At 38.4% G+C, this 20834-nt stretch overlaps 1 protein-coding gene across 1 annotated transcript in view; it reads right to left on the reverse strand.

Annotated features, from left to right (window-relative positions):
- The window catches only part of LOC130410292 (inactive N-acetylated-alpha-linked acidic dipeptidase-like protein 2), a 174673-nt gene that overhangs the window by 26426 nt on the left and 127413 nt on the right, over positions 1 to 20834 (reverse strand). The window contains exons 10-11 of the mRNA XM_056734890.1: positions 13696 to 13839; positions 480 to 575 (exon numbers count right to left, since the gene is read on the reverse strand). Of these exons, the coding sequence (XP_056590868.1) occupies positions 480 to 575; positions 13696 to 13839 (240 nt within the window). The remainder of the gene's footprint in view (positions 1 to 479; positions 576 to 13695; positions 13840 to 20834) is intronic.

Raw genomic sequence — 20834 nt, forward strand, 5'->3', positions numbered from 1 at the left:
CTGTCGAGGTTTTATAATGTGACTCAGCGAACGTTGGGGGGTCTGGAGATGTTTACACGTTTGACATTTGTTGTCAGTTTCATATCGACCAAAAATACTGTAGCAACGCCTTCAAGTGAACATTGTTATTTGATATTGACAGTTCTTTGCGTGAGAATGCAATCTTCAAAGAACAGAAAGTTCAGGCTTAAACTTATCTCGAAGGATTTAAAGTAGATTTTACTCTGTTTCAGGATCGTTTATTGCATAAACAGCCAAACAGTCAACTGGCAATGAGAAGTTTTGCACTTTATTTCCTTCCTGCATTAGTCTCTGGAGTTCTGCTTTGTGTAGCTGTGTAAGTAATTGTGAAAAGTGATCCAGACTGCTTATCTTCTACTTTAGACCTCTTCGGACTATTTCAGAGTTAGAAAGAAAATTCCACCAACAGCAAACAAACAAATCTGCAGTGTTGGACTGATGAAGGAGAGTAGTCTTACCTTGGCAATAGTCTCATGGAGTTTGAATGCTGGATCCAAGGTTTCTCTTAATGAAGACTCGAGAGGGTAAAAGGCCTCAGTGAGAAAATACCCTCTCTAGGGTTAAAGAAAAATGAAAAGAATCAAAATTTAATACACACAGGCAAACAATGATTTTGAGCGCAGATAAGTAACTGATGCATAATTCATATGCAAATACAAAACGGAAGTATTGTCATTAATCGAACTTGGATAACTATGTACAACTGTAAAACTCATAGGTGATGTTATGAAGCGAGGCAACAGTACTGGACATGAAATACTATTCATTTGACATGGAATATTATAGACTGAAGAAATATCCACATCAGTTGAATGCAATTACATGAACATTTTTCACATACAGTTATTGCATTAATATAGCAGTGCCTAATCATGTTAAATGCAATAAAATGCAAAAAACCTTTTTGATTGGAAATATCATGTTTGTTAGAGCAAATTTTACGTAACTTTACTTTCATAAAACGTACAACCTGGACAAATCACATTTCTCCACTGAAACAAAAAGATATGTTTATGAGTGTTTCATATTTAATTGACCTAATATTGACAATGTATGGTCATCAAATGAATGCCTGTGGGGTTTAAGGGATTTTTTTTAAACATTTCATTAATTATTCCAAGTAACTTTCAGCTCATTACATGTCTTGGCAGTCCTTCTGAAACCTCAAAATGTCTAAATCCTCTGTTTTTCAGGAAATGGAAAAAACACTGTACTTTTCTTTGTTAAAGTTAACACAAACTTTTCCATCATTTTATTGCTTGAGAATTTGCAAAACCCAATGACAAACATAAAGGGGGACTAATAAAAATGTGGATAAACGAGGTTTCAGAAGGTCATGCAGCGATGCACAACCTATCTTCATGTGTCTCCAATGAAACAGAGACATCTGTTTGTATCAAACACTTTCATTGACCTAAAATTAACCCGTGTTTGGTCATTCACAGAACCAAAAAAATGTAGTAAGGTGCATAATATGATAACTTTCCCTGCAGAAGCTTTTGCAATGACCTGCACAAACATGCATGCAGTAAACCAGTTTTTTCCTGCCTAGCACTTAATTTCTGAAAAAAGGAAAGACTGCCCGGCTAAAGTCACTTAATTGATATTCATGAGCTGATAATGTCTACATTGTGCAAAGACTTCTGAAAGGTAGACTTCTCTGCTATCTATAGATACAAAAACGTGGCTGAAGAAAAGACGTTCGGGGAATCGGGAAAAAACAGAAGGAAAAAAGAAACACGCAGGGTTTCAGCGTGACACTCATTGAAAAGCAAGCGTGTCATAAGGCATCTACAAGTTGATGGCCGCTGTTTGCATCGTTCTCTTTGTAGTGGCCATGCAGAGAGACACAACAAAGACTGATTCACATGGAAGATTAGAGGCATTAGACTCAGCGCCTATCTTCCCACACAGCTTTTCATCTCACTTGAGAGCAGACCTTGATGTTTTGAAGTGCAGAAGCCTCGCCGGGGGTTATTACTATGTCAATTGTGTGGCGACATCTTCCATAAGTTAGTTCAGATGATCTCCTGCTAACAAAAAGCAAATGTGGAACATTTCTATCATTACCCCTCCACTCTTTAACAGCCCGGTGAGCGGAAATCATTTTCCTCCCATAATCTGCGCGATCGGCTGCTAGACGAGGTGCCGGGCCCTTCACGCGGCCTTTTCAATGATTTACTCCAAAGATCTGGCAGAAGATTGGTGCTCTTAAAATATAGATAAATAAACAGACACACAGCTCTCAGGATAATAACCTGGACTGCAGGTACATGTGGGTAAGGTTACGTTACTCAGAATATATATATTTTTTTCGACAAGGTGAATTTGTTTCAAAGCAAGTGAGACCCATGTTCACCCCTGGGCTACAATGAGATCTGACAGTCAAAGCTCAACCGTTTGAACGTGTGTTGGGAAAACACTTTCTATTTATTCTGTGCACACAATAATGCCTTGTTACGACCACAATGGCCAGTCGGTGAGAATTTCTGCAACTACCTATTAAAATTCAACAGCCACATATTACTGTTTAGAGACCCAATAAAATGTAATTTGCAATACAAAATGCTTTTCTCACCAATAAGATAATAAAAATTCCTGGATATCTTTATTCAGTCGTTAAACATAAACTGCAATAAATATGTAAACAGGATCTATTTTAATCTCTAGTAAACATCCAAACCTCAGAAATAATGAGCTGAGCGTTGTGTGGGCAGTATTAAAGGTGCAAGAGTTAGATTGTGTCAGATATTATTGCATTTTATAAAACAAACAGACATAATAAAAAAAAAAAACATTGCCAGGGAACTATATTTATCGCATTAGAACTTCAGAGAACAAAAATATCTAATAACTCCCATAGATTTTCCTCAAGTACTGAGAGAACTAATGCACATTCAAAAGTCTGTTTATTTATCTAAACATTTCAATTGATTTGTTCATCCGTCAATGTATTAATGCAAAATCCTTTTGTTAAACTGAACTTTTTGTCAATTGAACTACATCCTTGCAAGGTCACAACACAGCAAAGAAGGTTTTTTTCTGTAAACATTTGTAAGGATGTAACGAGCAACCTAGTATGACAGTCAAACCTGTATGACTTTCTTTCTTCTGCAGAACACAAAAGAAGATTTTTTGAAGAATATCCGAACAACGGCGGTGCCCATAAACCATTCATTAAAAGTGAATGTGTACCGCCATTGCTCGGCTTTCGGCGACAGATTATCCATTTAGTTTTTGTGTGGTTTCAAATGTTTGAGAAAGAGTGGTTCCACTTGGATCTGGCAGAAAGAAAAAAATCTGTGTCGCTGTCATGGTGAAACACACAGTTTGTGTTAGCTGGAAAATGAGGCTTTGAATGCAGTAATCAGCATGTGACTGGATTTCTGCCTGCTCGGAAAATTCCAGGCCCAACGTGTGGGACACTCTCACCGGCGCTGTTCAGAGCTATTAAGTGGACCATCATCTCCCAGTAACCAGAACTAATGGTCTTTTGTTTGCAGGAAGCAATATGAATATTCATTGACAATGGGAGAGTGATAACAAGACGCAGTAAAATGCATTGACAGGCAGAGGGCTCAGAGAAGAGGATCTCAGCTGTGTTTACATGCATCTCACTAACACAATCAGCCATAGACCTCAGAGGAAAAGCTGAGTGAGATCAGGTGATACAAGCATTTCACACTGGTAATGTTGTATGAATGTGCAGTGTGCTAACATAAAATGTAATAGGCTAATTTAAACCCAAATTGTTATATGACTGCTAATATGATTAAGTTAAAACCAGAGTGATGTAAAGTAGGAAACACTATAAAAAGAAAGAAAAGAAACACTGTAAAATTGACATTGAATTACCACAGTTTCAGACACACAACAGAAAAAATTGAAAGAACCAATCAAGCACGTCTAATCTAAACCAAAACTTGTCAATCAAATCATTTTAAGCAGACAAAGCATTTCACAACTACGAAATGTATTTGGTTTTATGATATTTTCACAGTTATAGGGGCAAATCGAGGACCTGGCAACATCGTGGTCGAGGAGGTACAGTGGATAGTAGAAAAGATGATGAAACTCCCCCAAGAAAGAGGAAAAGAGCATGTTTTTTAGGTGGCTTTGATAACATGGAAGTCTTTAAGTAGGATTTATGTAACTTTTTTGTTGTTATTTTTGAAGATTTCCTGTTATCAATGAAAAAACAATAGTGTTTGTAACATACTGAAGGCAAGTCATAATCACAATACTCAGCGTTTAGCTCTACAATGCTGATATTTGGTTTGTTAATCGAAACACTGGTACAATAACATCAGCCTCACATAAATTCATTCATTATAATTAATTAAAGCTTGTTAGCACAATCCCATACTCAGGAGTCTTGAATGTGGGTGTGAAAAATGATGAAATAAATCAGCCTTGCCGTTAGCTCTCTTTGATTATGCCCAACTCCATATAAAAAGTGTGGCATTTATGCATTTATGAAATAATTAAGCTGACCGCAGGAAGCCATTAAAGATGACTATTTACTTATCAATAAAACCCAGGTGCAGTTTCCAATACAGAGGATTTCCCATTTTAACAGATAACCAGGGTGCCATCATTGAACAAGCCAGACAACTACTTCTGGCTCCGATAAAATAATTTTCTCTAAGAACAGTATATTTTATACGTATAACCTGTGATAAAACAAGTCACAAAGTATACATGTACACTATTTTATCTTAGGATATAAGCTAAAATATACAATCCATAAAATATAGGTATTGATATCGCATTTTCTAAATGAAATAGATAAACATAACAATTTTCATTATAAAGTTGAGACAGGATTAATGGAATTGATGGAAGGCAAGACATTTTACTCAAACTGTGTTCAAGAAACACAAAATGAGCACATCTGAATTATTTTTGAGTCCTTTTAGTTCATATGTTTCCTTTGTCCACCATCACATTTATGTATCAGTAAATGCATTTATCTTTTTTGACATTGTAATAGTTTTGTAACGTTCCATTACTGTTATATCATTATTCCTCCATTTGAAGAAAATCCCAATTATTTATTTTAAATGTACCTGCCATTGAAGAGACCTTTGGAGAAAGAGATTTTTATCACTTATTGACTAAATTTTCCCCAAATTCTGGCAATTCAAGCTTTCACCAGTTTAAGGTGGAGTTGTAAAAATGTAGGCAGTTAAAGGTTATCCATATATCCAAAACAGGTATACAGGTATGCCCAATAGGACACAATGGTCACAGAGGATATATGAGGTGAGAATGGAGAAAGGAGGTAACTGCACTGCTGGGAAATGCACAAACCGAGCTAGAATTCCACTTGGGACGCACAGCGATCCCAAGCCAGCGCCATTCCAAAGCGATTAGCATCCGGCCAGAAGCGGTTTCCTCTGCAGATGCTTAAGACCAGACTGGCAGGAGAATGCAACAGCTTCTACTGTAGATGAACAGATGTGCTTGGCTGAGTTTAAAGGTCGCATGAACTTAAATCACAATTTTAACCCATGCTTTTGTTATATAAGAGGGAATCGTATTCACACAAATTTCATCTAAGTGTTACTGAAAACGGCCTTGTTACTGAGATAACAAGGCCCAGCGGAATTCTGGAATGCACCTCTCTATGACGACATTGATAGGTAGAACACCACCTCCATAGAACCAGATATTAGCGAGCAAGCAATAAAAAAAAACATGCCGTTAAAGAAAGCTAAATATTGTGCCACCCCTGGTTGCGGAAGAATACAGTTGCTGCACAACCTTCCTTCAGATTCCGACACTAGTAATGCGGTAGTAAAGTTGAATTTTAAAGACGTTCCAGCTCATGTGGGAAAAACATGGAGCGTTTGTTCATTTCATTTCATTTCTCTGAGGATTCCTTCGTGAACAAGTCAGAGATCGACACTGGATTGTGGAATAACTAAAATTTGAAAGCAATGCTTTGCCTTCAATATTGGGTCCGATAGGAATGGTGCAGCAATCTTATGTGTGTAAAACATTTTTATACTATGCGTCACTATGCATTGTTAGAGATCGCTTGATGTGCCCTGAGGATCATCGCACGAGATTAGTATTACCTGGGGACTTCTAGTCATTTGCAATACTTGCAGATGTTGACTGTGATCTTAAGTCCCTACAAATCGCCATCTCTGTGATGTGGTGAGTTTATATCAAATTTTTCAAGGTTTTATCCACCGTTTGCGAATAATGGAGGCTGTTTAAAGTGTTTTGGTATTATTTTTGGGGGCTGTGTGATATCCATAAGTTACCGGGAGTCTCCCGTTTGTCTATTTATCATGGAAATTCTTGTAACATTTGATACCTGTGATCGCGCTGATCTTTTGTCCGGTTTGGGATCACTGGTCTCAAATGCTAACAGGAAAGGTCATTTATTATTAAATGAAATACAAGTATGGGCTATACAAACTATACACAAAGCCTCGCCATCACATCCGCGAAATAAATCAGTAACTTTGAGTAAAATCGTCCTGTGTGACTACGTCGTATGAAATACTGATGTGGGGAGCCAATTTATAAATCCCAGGAGATCTCCAGATAATACTAATGCCGTGTGAAAACTGTGAATGGTATTAACGTGTAACCTAATGTTACGTCTCTAACCAAATTCACAGAAGGCTCCAAGTACGCAAACTGCTATCCAATCAAATCAGTGGCCGTTTACTTATAAAGTCTTCAATGCGGCCTCTTACTTCTTGACTTTGATGTTTTGGAATGTAAAAAAATCACACGAACGTCATAACTAGACCTCATACAACAGTACAAAACAATAAACATGGCCAGTTAATGAGACCTTGAAAGCTTTTTATAAGAATGGATTCAGCAGGAATGGAGAATGGATTCAGTGTCATCCCACCTACCAGGGGCGTTGCTGGCCGCTATAAATTTGCTCTGCCCCGGTATAAATCTCAAGTTTTAGTTTTAACAATTTACTTTATTTGTGAGTGCATTCATTTACATTGCTAAGTGCGTCAAAAAACTGATTAATTTGCAATTTAGTAACGAACTGACGAAACTTAGTTTCTAAATAATATCGATTATCAAAACCTCAGCCAGTCAGGTCTCAGACATTAGAGGAAAAAGTCTAAGGAAAACTTGGGAAAACCTTTGTTTTGTTAGATTCAATATTTTCTTTATTTTAGTTGCATTCATTAAATGACTGAAATCTACATTTTCAAAAAAAAAAATTATTCAGCGTTATCATTGTGTAATCTCTGCTTTGATTATTTCCATGCAATGTATGCCATTCATCCCTTAAACCATGTTAAAAATGTTCATGTAAAGTATGTTTAAGATACTTGAATATTTTTAGCATGCTTTCAAGAAAAAAGTAGGAATGTTAAAGGGGGCCTGTACCCCAGTAGAGCTTAAGGTCCAGCAACGCCCCTGCCATCTACCGTTATAACAGTTTTGCAGGCATAAAATGAGGTATAGGGTTTGGTGTAAAACAGGAATATTTTAGCCAACCTTAAACACCAAGTTGGTTTTAAATGTTCTTCAAAACCTGCATCAATGTTCTGTCAAGGTCATGATACATCTCACAACAATAAATATGCATGTTCACCCGTGATTTTATATAGTTTTTAGCATAGCTGTCAGTTGTCAACAATAAGCTAAATATCAAAGTTAACTGCCATATGATTTCGAAGAGCAAAACCCTACGGATGTAGCGTATGCAGCTGCCTCTGCTTCACGCTGCTAATTAGATTAGCTGTGCAGACACTAATACATCACCTCAGGCCAAATAATTCGCACTTGCTGTCTGTTCACAGCCAACAAAACCTCTGACTTTCCAGGACAAGTGCCGGATGGTAATTCTGGGTGGGGAAGGGTCCTAGCGTACAACCAGTGACAGATTTCTGCATGGTCAGGCTGATTTGGCGATCGGTTTCGACCCCTAGCCACAGGGCTGAAGACAGAATCAAGAAATGTACACCATCTGGAGAGGGAGTCGGCAGTAGCATGAGTAGAGAAAGACTTTCTGATCTGTCACTCTGTATTAAACTACAGCCTTTAGAGTGAGAGGCCAGAAGATGTTTAGTGTTTAGCTCTTTCCCTGGCATTGATGGAATTTTTTGTTATTTGTGAGACAGCACTTCGTTGCTATGTACAGAAATTTCCGTCAATTCATATTTTTACTGATATACAGAGGGGGGTGGGGGTGGGGGGGGAGGGACAAATCATCTGAAAGAGTTCAGCCTCTTAGGATCCAAAAGCAGCAAATGCTGTAGCTACGTTTGATCATCGTTTTGAATCTGATGTGGAGTACAATTTTGTCCAACTATTATATTTTTGACATCTGACACTTTTAAGGTGATGCACCTTAAAAAACGAATAGGAAGTCGACAAATCTACCATACATGTGTCCTATGGTGTGACTGCAGAAACACTGCTTATAAAATAAAATAAAAATATGACATGATAAAAATTATATATATAAATATGTATGTATGTACACTAGTATAGTATAGTACAGCATAGTACACTGTGAATAACATAAAATCATATTTATTTTATAATATTTATATTTATAATGATAATTTCTAAATTTATATGTATATTTTTTGCAAATCTTGTTCTATTTTTCAACTACCCCAATTCATTTGTTAAAATTTATATATTTTATGTTCTAACTGTATGTTCACAGAAGATAATATTCATGGGGCTATCATTTTTTTTGTGTGAAAATGATTGAAAATGCTGACTCTAGCTGGAAACCATTCAACTCATTTTTGAATGAGATTTGTAGAAACATGTTATTTTTATTTCTTATTTCATTTAGTTTAATTTAGTTCTGTATATGGATTTAACCTCACAACAAATCAACTTTCATTTTATAGACCTTAAAAATTACATTATTTTAATAAAAGTCTACAAGAATAATAAAGCATAGTAATGCATTTCAGGAAACTCAGTTTCCAGTCATTATAATTCAACATCCCTTGGGGCATGGCCAAAATAACTTCAAGTAACAATTTAACTTCCTGTAGGGCGTGGCCAAATAACTTTCAAATTCAATTCAACATCATGTTGATTATGGCCAAAACAATTTCAATTTATACTTCCTTTGGGGCGAGGCCAAATCACCTTAAACTTTAATTCCACTTCCTGTTGGGAATGACCAAATCACTTTCAAATCGTTTCAGCCCAAACATGGTACACACTCACACGCATATCCAAATTCTACAATCACTCCTATGAAAGGAATAAAAAAACACACACGCACGCTCACACACATGTTAATACTGTAGCACACGAAGGCTTGGAGTCAGTATGTCATTTAGATTTTTCTATGTGGGAAAGGAACGGCTCCTGGGGCAGAGCCATGCGGCAGAAAGCAGAAGCGGAGACGCTGAGAGCTGTGTGTCACAGCACAGACCGCGTTGTTTCGCAACACAACAGCCACCTCCAGTGCTAATGCAGCCTGATGGCATGAATGCCACGAAAAGGTTACTCTCACAGTTTAAGACACACTAGTATTGCACTGTAAATGCTTAGGCAGGCATGAGTGCTGGATGAGACAGATGTACAAGCCAGCATGCAGAAAGTGTCAACCAAAACAGTCGGGGGGGAGAAAGATGCTCCAAGGCTTGCTGCACTGACTTTGTGTGTAACATATTTGAAGTCCTTCATTTTAAGAACCTGCCAATGTGTATGTACTGTACAGTATACAGTACATACAGATGAACATATGTACAGTATTGTATAGCATGCAGCAACCTCTCTGGTTAACTGAGTTCGCATTTTAAAGTTAAAGAGACATTGTCAGCGGATAGAGGAGACATGGAGGCAGTGAGCTTCATTGCTCTTGGGATAAACTTACATGGGTCATCTATAAGGACACCTCAGATAGAACACAATCATCAGGGATGTGACAGATGGAACACAATGTTGATGGTGCTTGTAAAAGAGTCCTGGGGTATGACTATACTCTTGTGTGACTGGAGTTGTACATGGAAGATGATTTCATAAGACAGGAAACAGTTCCTCATGCATCATTACGTGGGGAAAGAGGATATAGGAGAGGGACGTGACAGCCTGAGCCTAGTCAAAGAATTCACAAGTGTACGAGGCAGGAACTGGGTTTAAACTATTGCCTGAAATTAAGCTGTTTCTCGCTTTTGCCACAAATACTTGATTAAAGGGGATGTGCATCGTATTATTGTCAACCTCAGGAGGATAAATATTAAAAATAATAAATATTATATGAAGATGCTTTGGTTTTTCCAAACAATTTTTTCACAATGAAGTAACTTAATTTACGCCTTTTCGCAAAGCAGTGTATCATGACATCTATCTTGTAACAAACTAAGAGAGTAGTTCATAATCAAACAGGTACTGTTCAACAAAGAATATGTATACTTTATCTAGCTTTTATCTTGTAATAAAAGAAAACTTGTCTGCAAGATGTTGTACATCATCTAGCTGTATTTGTGGCAGCTGTGCAAGGGACTTGGTAAAGTCCACTCTGAGCCGCTAGCGGAAGTAACGCTACACTGCTTCGCGGCAGAACGGAAGATGCTTGACGTCGTGTGAAAAGGGGCTATTGGGCTATCTTGAAAATGCAGTTGTGGAACATTATGGGCTACTTTTCTAATGTACTAGTGCGGCATGCCAATTTTTTTTTAATTCTGAGGATAATTGTTAATTGATGAGATTCTTAATGTATTTATATCCTGAGATGAACACCTGGCAACTCCAGAATCGGACCCGCTTTTAAAAGTATGGGGAACGAGCGTCTAACAGGCAGGCTACAGTACAGGGAGAGAAGCGGAAGTTCAGCTCAACCAAAGACGAAAATATAGAGGTGGTATGAGACAATGCATTCGAAATGATGTTTTATTAACTAAGTTCGGGAGGAACAGGAGCAGATAATCAACTCGGCTGGTCGGCTGTCAGCAATCACAGCAACCGACCTATCAGTTCAAAAGAGAGAGAGAGAGAGAGAGAGAGTCTCTATAAATAGTCAAGACGTCTTACCTTCACTCTCTCTTCAGTCTCAAGCATCCCACCACCACCCCGGTCCTCACCTGGAGCCCCTTGTCTCCAGCAGGACACAAAAAGGGGGGGTGGAGTGTTCCAGGTATCAGGCTAATGCAGGATTCGGAGCCCTCACTCCGGACAGGGGGAGTGCTCTGAGCTTGGAAGAATGAACAAGCTCTGAGCCCTCTCCCCGACAGCATGCCAAATACACATACCCTCAAAACTACTCTATTATCTGCAAAGGCGAACTCGTGAATTATGTTTTAGCAACGTTTCATACTAAGGTGCATGTCACGTTGCACAATGAAAGAAATCACCCGTAAGTGTACAACAGTTGATTCTTCCGGCTGCCAAATATCACGTTTGAGCAGCGCTATACGCAGTCTAGAACAACTAAAACATTGACGTGCTCGACATGAATACATATGCAAAACATTTAACCATGCTTATTTCTTAAGTAAGATTTTACGTGTCTTACGATGAGAAAACATGTTTCTCGTCCATTTCCTTGCGTGGCCTCGAGCACACATGGGATCTTTTTTAAAGGGACACTCCAACCAAAATTCTAATTCTGTTATGGATTACTAACCCTCTAGTTGTTCTGAGACAGTAATATTGCAAGGTAGGGGATTACTTTTAAATAACAGTAACAAGTGATCTGTAATGTATTACAGTTTGGAAGTAACTTGCACAACACTGCAGTTCCTTCTGTTCCAAACCTGATAAAGGTTTTGGTTTCTGGAAGAAATGTGTTACAATTCAAATGGATTTCACTCAACACATTGTACATTTTAAATGGATTTTAGCCTGAAGCCTTACAGAATTCAGACTTTCCAAACTTTCTGAAAATGGCTTCGACTGGTTTTCTTGTGAGATGTGATCATGTTATTGAGATTTTGCTTGCGCTTGAGAACTTTATCCTCCTTGGAGACTGAGGTGAGGAGACACAGAGGTAGACAGTGGCAGAGAGAAAATAAGTGGGCAGATGCTTTATAGGTGTATGAGCAACAGACCAAATCCTTGTCAAGATTTTGTAGAAAAGAATTGTATGATTGTTTTAGGACTAGAAATGGTGAATATTTTGGAATCAGTAGCTGTGTTTCTATAACTCTTTAAATTGCGCATTAAAAATATGCCCAATGAAAACACGGCAGTTTCGAAAAAATATCCTGTATATTGTGCAGAAGGTCTTTGTAATGCTCAGGTGAGGTGTTTTTTTGCAGGCGTTTCGATAAAGGAATATGTCACACAACTGCAATGGAAACAGGTTTTGTTGCATTTATAGGTCACGTGACATGAAAAGGTCGAATGCTCATTCTCTTAAGATGGGACGGAGTGTTTGGGCAGAACATTTGGAGAGATAGGATGTAAGGAATTTACATTAAGCAATAATTTATATGATGGCCAAAATGCAGGAAAACAAATTAGTATAATATGGAGATTTATTAGGAACATTGGGTTATATAAAGAACATAAGGAGTATAGAGAATATACAGACATATCTCTTCAGCACAGTAGGGGGCTGTGTGCCATATATAAAGTTGGTTCGCAACCCACCATAAGACCTTAAGATGTTTGGACAGAATGACAGATCGCGAGAAGGAACATTTACAGTTCAGTCACTTAACATTGTTTAATAAAAATTGTCATTTAGCAATATTTTTATCATCATTTAGAAATACTGCAGATACTTTACTACAAGGTCAAAGAAATTGAGATGCTGAGGATACTACAATGCTCCTACAATCAGCATTCTACAAAATCACATTCTTCCATGTCAGCATAGTTTGTTGACCCTGGAACAACATTTCTGTTTCCCTGCCTCTAACCATACGTTTTTCCTGAAATCAGTGGGAAATGATGAGAAATAACAATAGTGGAGACTTGAGCAGCACCAACCCCTTGTTATAAGCCTGAACTTCATATTGACCGTAAACTTATCTCTCTTTTCTGATTGGCATGATGGATTCGGTGGAGGGCCCTTCTGACTAGTGCAAAGCACTCAAAATACAGTCTGACAATTCATAAAGATACAGCTCAAATCCTACATGAAGTGCTCTTCAGTCTGATATTCTGCCGAAAATCAGCAAACGACGAGAAGTGTCTTGGCTGGAGATTTCCTTTCTCCAATCACATCTATACACTATATAGCAAAAACGGATTACCATAATAAGACAGATGACTTCTGGCACTGTGCTGTAGAAGCTAATGCTCATGAGGGAAAATGACGAGCACTTGAAATGCATGGTATCCAATAGGCTATTACACATCAGCAATCGAGTGTGTCTTTCTTTTCCCCAGCAGTGCAGGGAAAGTACAATCAATGTTAGGATTTTATAGACTTGCATTAAATTTATGAAAGTGTTCATTTTTGCTTACATTTTGCATGCTTCAACTTTTGTAGTCACTGGATTTTCGATTGGTTAAGCAGACAAACAAATATTTCACGTGTTTTATAATTTGGCTTCAGTAACAGCCAGGGTCAGACATTTACTGACCTCGCTGCATAAATCACTCAGATAAATCAGCCAGTTAAGTTAAGTATTGGTAAATGAATCACAACACTACACTGTCATCAGAAATGATGAGCAACCTTAATCTACCGTGATCCATTACCTTGCTAAACAGATTGATAATTGTATGCGTGTGCATGTGTGTACATCGTACCGTTTTTGGGATATCTGAGTATGTGTACTCCACTGTAGGGATAGCAAGCTGGTTGGAGAAGAAGCTTGTATCTCCAGGTGTCTGCAGTGAGCTAACATTTGGCCCAGGACAACCACCACCTCTATTGCAACTCATCAAATGTTTCTGAAAGAAGAAACCACAGACATTTTGTCATTGTTAAGCTATTTGTGTAAAACATCAATCCTGACGGACAACATATTTGCTTTGAGATGTACAAATCGATCAGAAGCACTGGTTCAGTAAAGACATAGGAAAAAAATTGTGATTTAAACATTTTAAACATAGAAAAAGGTACTTGTATGTGATAGTACTGAATCAGTAGCTGAATCTCTAAGAAATCTCAAAGTACTTCATTATTTTTCCAGTTTGATGACAAGTAATTTTTTTATCTTTCTTAGAATGTTACAACTGACCAAAAGCAGACATTTTAAATTAGCAAATACAGGTGATACTTTTCTTTCTCTTTGTTCACACATAGAATCCTAATAATTTACTTGCAAACTCATACTGCAAAATTGTCATTGATTTACCGGTATTTCTTTGTAAAGGCCCTTTTCATACACAATATGTACCAGTGAAGACTGTATAGCCGTGGATTTTTTTCATTTAATCAGCATTTCTAGATGTATTGTGGCCATTCCAGTCTAGTTTCTGTTGATTTTCAACAAAATCAAACCTCAGGAGTGACAAATTCATACAACAGCAATGTGAAAGACTGACAGCATGACATTGAAAACTGTGACAAAAATAGAGGTTCCCTATTGATACTGCATTTGTACTGTGTAGCAGGACGCTATGGGGAAAACTCCTTTTTCTCCGATGACTGAAGCTTTTTAATAATGCAGTGAATACTGCAGGTCATTGGTTTGTACAAAGTAAAAATTCGAAACCAATGGCAGCAAAAATGCATGGACCTTTGGCGATGGAGCCTGACAAACTGGGCTGTGCTTATGGCTTTATAAGCAGGAACATCACCATAGGGTCCTCAGATTTCTTATCCTTCAGAAACAACTCTACCTTCAGCACTTGAGACTGATTGCTTCGCCATCGAAAAGCCTTCGCCGCAGATCGGACCCCCCTGCTCAGCGGACTTAGTGTCTTCAGTAGCGCCGGTCATTTTCCCTGACGCGATCCGGCGATTTTAAAAGATACATTTTCTAGCTATTCCCTGCGGCATTCTCGCAAATTCCATACCATCCCTGTCACTCGTGTGGGGTCTTCCTACATGCCTCTGACTGTCATAGCGGGTGCGTCTCTTGCTTGGGGTTCTCCCAGGCTGAGAAGTGTGGGGCTCAATATTTGACCCAACCTCCAGCCATCTGGGGAGCCTAGCAAATCCAAGCCAGGTGTAGACTCAGAGTTTTCTGGGTCCTGACCAAGGCTGTGGAGGAGCTGGGGTTGGTGTGGTCTTCGCTGGAAGAACTGGTGGAGGGTTTGGATGAATGCTTCAAGGCTGCCCAGAAATTCTCACAGGCCATGAAGCACTTCCTGCCAAAGAGACCCGGTAAAAACCACAACTCCTGCTACCCGGACAGTGGCGAAACTGGAAACCCGTCAGCACTCTCGCTCGGCTAAGCGTTTCCATCACTCTCACCGCCAGGGACCCGACCTAAGATAATGCTGGAACCGGCACCTCAGGTGACTTTCCCCCGCACAACAAGCTCTTTCGAGAGCCCCATTAAGTTCCCGGTGCCGGCGAAAATGTGTTTACCTACCCTTAAGTAAATGTCAGGCCCGTTCTACTATCGCCTCGCGGCCCCCCCCGCAGTTTTGCGGGAAAAGATGGCAAAAAAAAAACTGGGAAAAGTAGCCATAAAACCGTTTCCCCCAGTTCGAACCAAGTCAGGCTTCTATAGCCACTACTTCCCCGTATCCAAAAAGGATGGCGGTCTCCGTCCGATCCTCGATCTCAGATATCTGAATCGCACTCTTATTAAGTGGCCGTTCAGAATATTTACCCTGAAGCAGATCCTCTCGCAAGTATGCCTAAGGGACTGTTACTTCTCCCTGGATCTGAAAGGCGTGTACTTCCACATCCAGATAACCCCCGATCACAGACGATTCTTGAGATTTGCCTGCAAGGGGTAGCCTTCCGTTTGGGCTGTCCCTGGCTCCTCGCACTTTCCCGAAGTGAATGGAAAAGGCTCTATCCCCTCTCAGGCAGAAGGGAATCAGGGTTCTGAACTACCTCTACAACTGGCTCTTTCTAGCGCATACAGAGGATGAGCTACGGTCCCACAGGTCCCTTCTCCTAAGCCATTTAGAATGCCCGGGGCTCAAGATCAACTTTGCCAGGAGAGCTCTGTCTCAAAGCCAACGAGTTTCGTTACTAGAAGCAGTTTTCAACTCAGCCCAAATGATGGCCAGTATTGCACCAGAACGTGCACTGGCTCGTGACCTATTTCAAATTGAAGACTTCGTGCCCTCTCAATGCGTTTCAGAAGATGCTGGGTCTTATGGCCTCCACATATCCGGTACTGCAGTTAGGCATCCTTTGCATGCCGCCGCTTCAGTACTGGTTGAAATCGAGAGTTTGAGAAGCTAGGCGTCTGGTACACCTACGTGTCTGGTTGGATCGAATCTGCTTAACTCATCTGGCTCCCTGGAAAGATCCCTTTTGACTGAGCAGGGTGTGCTCCTGGGCATGATATGCAGAAGAAAGGTGGTCACGACAGATGCCTCCAACACAGGTTGGCCTTCCGCCACTGGTCGGATCAGGAAAGAAGCCTAAACATCAACTGCCTGGAGATGCAGGCAGTGTGGCTGGCCCTTCACAACTTCCTGCCGGTCAGACATGATCCCCACGTCTTAGTCTAGTCGGATAGCATGACGGTGGTGTCCTGTTTTCCCATAGCGTACTGCTACGTAGTTTTCAAACCCGTATCTCAGGGAACTGAGATTAAATTAATAACAGAGTCAATTATAAATATAGAATACATATTGATATACATTAATACATATACATATAGATACTGTTAGTGTATATTGTTAGCAGTTTACCGAATTAAACAGACATTTTTAATTTACCTAAACACATACAAATAAATAGTAAATTTATTCAAACGGTATATAATTTTAAAATTGCCTTGAATTTTTTGCGCGGCTCTATGTGTGAAAGGGGCTAAGTCTACTACTTCACAGAGCCCAAATGCTTCGCAATTTACTGTACATGAATAATACCAGAGGAAATGCAGGGCTCTTAAAATGCATGACTGCACAAATCATCCAAATGACAGAGAGTAAAGTTTAACGCTTTACTGTTTACATACATTACTTGCATTGTTGCCTCTTTGAGATAAATGTCATGTGGTCAATTTAGAATTAGATTTATTGTGCTCCAAATAAAATCAAGTCATGTGGTTAGAATGAGATGGTAACGGTATTGTAATTTTAGCATGAACTATTATATTAAAGACCCTGCATGTCAGCTTTAATAACTGGTATAAAAAGGATGTTTGTCATCTTCCTGTGCTGCAGAGATAAATGAGTAATGAAACGAAAACAATATGCAACAAATGGTCCAACTACACTCTCACTATTTCTTGTATCGGTGTTATTAGTGTGAGAGAGAAAAGTGAGACAGCACTGTGGGGGAGTTTTCCATGCGGACCACTGGACAGTGTGGTTATCTGTGACTACTGAATTTTTTTAATTGATTTATTAAAGTATGCTTCTTTAGTATTAAAGTTCTTAAAAGTTTAATATTTTCTTAATATTTGGATGGTAGAAAACCATTCTGCCCTGTTGTACTTAACTTCAATATAACTAAATACATTTCAGGATGATCTTTCACTGCATCTCCTATGTGCAGTGAGCGGCAGGGAGAAACATCGCATTCAATTCATCACACCGAAGCTGAATTGCCAATGAGTGCAATATAGCGTTTCCCAAAACCTGTCACTGGAAGATGATCATACTTCTGTCAATATGCAGTTTGTTAGCCAGCACACACGCGATACACAAGACAAATATGTGTATGATGATATTGTCACTGGATGTGTGAATTTGCGAAAGTGACTGCCGATTAACATGTGGCACTAATAAATCCCTTTTATTTACTTTTAGTTAAAACTAATATTATTGTTTGTTTTTCATGTAATGCAATATGAATACACAATTTAAGGATCAAGAACGCTGTATTTTCCACATACTGCATGTTGTATCTCCTCTTTACCCCGCCTCTCTGAAGCAGATTTTTTTACAAAGTTCATCGCTATGAAAAGCGAGGTGTGTTATGATTGGCCAGTTAACCAGTGTGTAGTGATTGGTTGATTACTGCAAGCGTGTGGGCCTTACTTGCTTACTTTGGGCGGTCTTAGTCAAATCTAACCACAAACTGATGTAGATTTGTGAGGGTGTGATTAAGTGAGGCGTTAATTGTTATTAATTACAATGCCTTAATGATTCAACCTCAGTTGCTATAATACACACAATCCCCAAAAACTCTAAACCACTCATATTGATTTTTCATTAAAGTTTTAGAATTACTCTGTTTTGAAACAGCTTTTTATAAAAATAAACAGCAGGTTTAACTGAATTGATTGTAGCCGCTGCTAAATGAACCGCTAAATGATCATATGCTGTACAGTTCCTCAGACATGACCCGAAATATACAGAGTGTATATATATAAAACTGTCAAAACACACATAAATAGATGCCGCTACATAATCCTTAAACAAGAACTGAATCAACAATCCTGGCAGGGGTTTAAATCCATATGAATATACACTTATAGAGTACGAAAGCATAACCCAAATAAAAAAACACACATAGACTGCAGAGTTACATTCACATATCAGAGCAATATATATAATTTATAAGACCTGTCCTGAAAAACAAATAACATCAAACGGCAGCTTTAGCTTTCAGTGTGACTGAAACATATCCTAATACAAGTTATATTAAATAAAATTCATCCATCCAGAATAAATTTGATAGTTTTCACACAATAAAACCAATATCATCTTTTAGTTTCTGGCTTTAACTATTTTCTGACCTTTAATCATTATTGTTGTTTTATGGATTTTTTGTGTTATATCTGTTGTTTGTAACAAAATAAAATAAATATTTACCTACTGTATGCAAATTTGAGCACATAAAGGTTTTCAACAAAACATATTTAACAGTTCACTATGAGTATTCAGTACAGCATTGTTAAATTGTGCCCTTGTGGAGGCCTTTTAGTTCAGGCTTTAGGAAATAATCTGTTCATTATGTATGATTCATTTCTATAAACATTTCAATGGTTAGGTTACTCTACTGTGCAGAATTTGCCAACCCTCATTGAATATTCATGCATAGGCGTGATGCAATTATGCAGGAGTCTGATTGATATTATCTTAATGAAGAGCTTTCCCCATTACTTTAGCATGACTCATCAATAGTCAACCAACCAAAAACAAACAAACAAACAAAACAAGACAAAACACACAATACTAACAGCAAACAAAATGGAATAAACACACTGAGACAACGGAGTATTGTAGATCTATCATTTCATAAGAAATAATCTCTGTATTTGAGCAATTTGTAATATTTTAATGTGAATTAATAAGCATTAGGAATACTTTCTGTAATTCATTACTGTATATAAAGTACAGAGTTCTTGGAAGTGTAACCCTGATGGGTATTAAAAATAAATTAAGAAGATAATCAGAGAGCTTGTCCAAAATATATATAGTTTAGGTCAGCAATTAATGTCTTTAAACGAAATAGCTTCAGCCTTTTATTAGACACGTGACCTTCACAAACCATCATGCTTGCTACAGTTAATATACTATTGCCACAGTACCTTATTTTGTGGATATCACCTATTCATAAATGACGATATTTAGGTTACTTATGCTTTGAATGTTAACCAGGGCGAAAAAATAGACATTCAGATTTTGTTTCATTAGAAGAGACAAAAGAAGATGTAATTTTTTAATACAACTTATATTATTATATATAAATTGGTAAATGAACAGCGCCAGTACCGATTCACTTCTATTGTTAGTACACAAAACCAATGCAAGTGAATGGGTGCCAGTTACCAACGTTCATCAAAATATCTTCTTTTGTGTTCTGCAGACTAAAGAAAGTCATACAGGTTTAAAATGACAAGCGGGTGAAAAAATAATGACAGTATTTTAGTTTGTAACAGGTTGTGTATTGCCAAACAAACTTGCTTTAAGTCGAACAAGGGTTAAAAGCAGTGCTAACCTTCTTCAAACCTCACAATGAAATTTTGCTCTACACAGGGTTAAAAGTGTTCATATCCTCAGGATTAAAAGGTTTAAAGGTTTATCAGGTTTAAGAAGATGATAGGCCAGGGTTAAGTGCAGTGTGAAAAGGCTTGTTTGTACCGTGCAAGTATTACAATCTTTGCATCTTCATTCAAAAAAAAGAAGACTACTTTATCTTCATAGGCAGCAAAAGCCATTAAATTCAAAATTAGCCACAAATTCCTGAGGTAAAATGTGACAGTAGAAACGGCTCTGTAGCGGGGAATGAGGGAGAATAGGTAATTTCTGCACCGCAATTCCTTTTCCCCGTGAGGAGAATCAATATTTAATTTCTCTGTCTGCAATGATAACGAGATGGCAAAATCATTGTTTATATATTTGAGCTTGAATAGACCAGTGTGCAGAGAGAGAGAGGGAGAGAGAGAGCTAGAAAGACTGGCGAAAAGCCACACCAAATGAAGCTGGTCATCCACTCGGCTCATGTGAAACAAACAGAGTCGCCTGCAGAAAACCATTAGCAAATGAGCGACCTTTACAATGCCATTGTGATCAGTCTGGTCATGTGACCCGAGAACTTTCAAATCCTATTAAATGTACTCCACAGGCTGAACCAGGGGCAATTCAATTCCCTAAAGTTTGCACTTTTATAGCCCCGGAGACGTAATGGATGTCTCAGTTATGTTTTAACACTGTCTTCTTGTAAGGAAGAAATTAAAATGCACATAAATTGACCGGTAAGACTTTGGTATGTTAGAAAATTTGAGGACAGTCTGAGAGTTTAGTAAGAAATAGGCATCTTCACCTGCTCTATTTTCATTGCAAACAAGGAGTAAAAATTAAGACGAAGATCTCAACTGGGATTACGGTTTGCTCGGCACCCTTGCATGAAAGAA

This window comes from Triplophysa dalaica, chromosome 21, assembly GCF_015846415.1.
Source record: "Triplophysa dalaica isolate WHDGS20190420 chromosome 21, ASM1584641v1, whole genome shotgun sequence".
Taxonomy (NCBI): domain Eukaryota; kingdom Metazoa; phylum Chordata; class Actinopteri; order Cypriniformes; family Nemacheilidae; genus Triplophysa; species Triplophysa dalaica.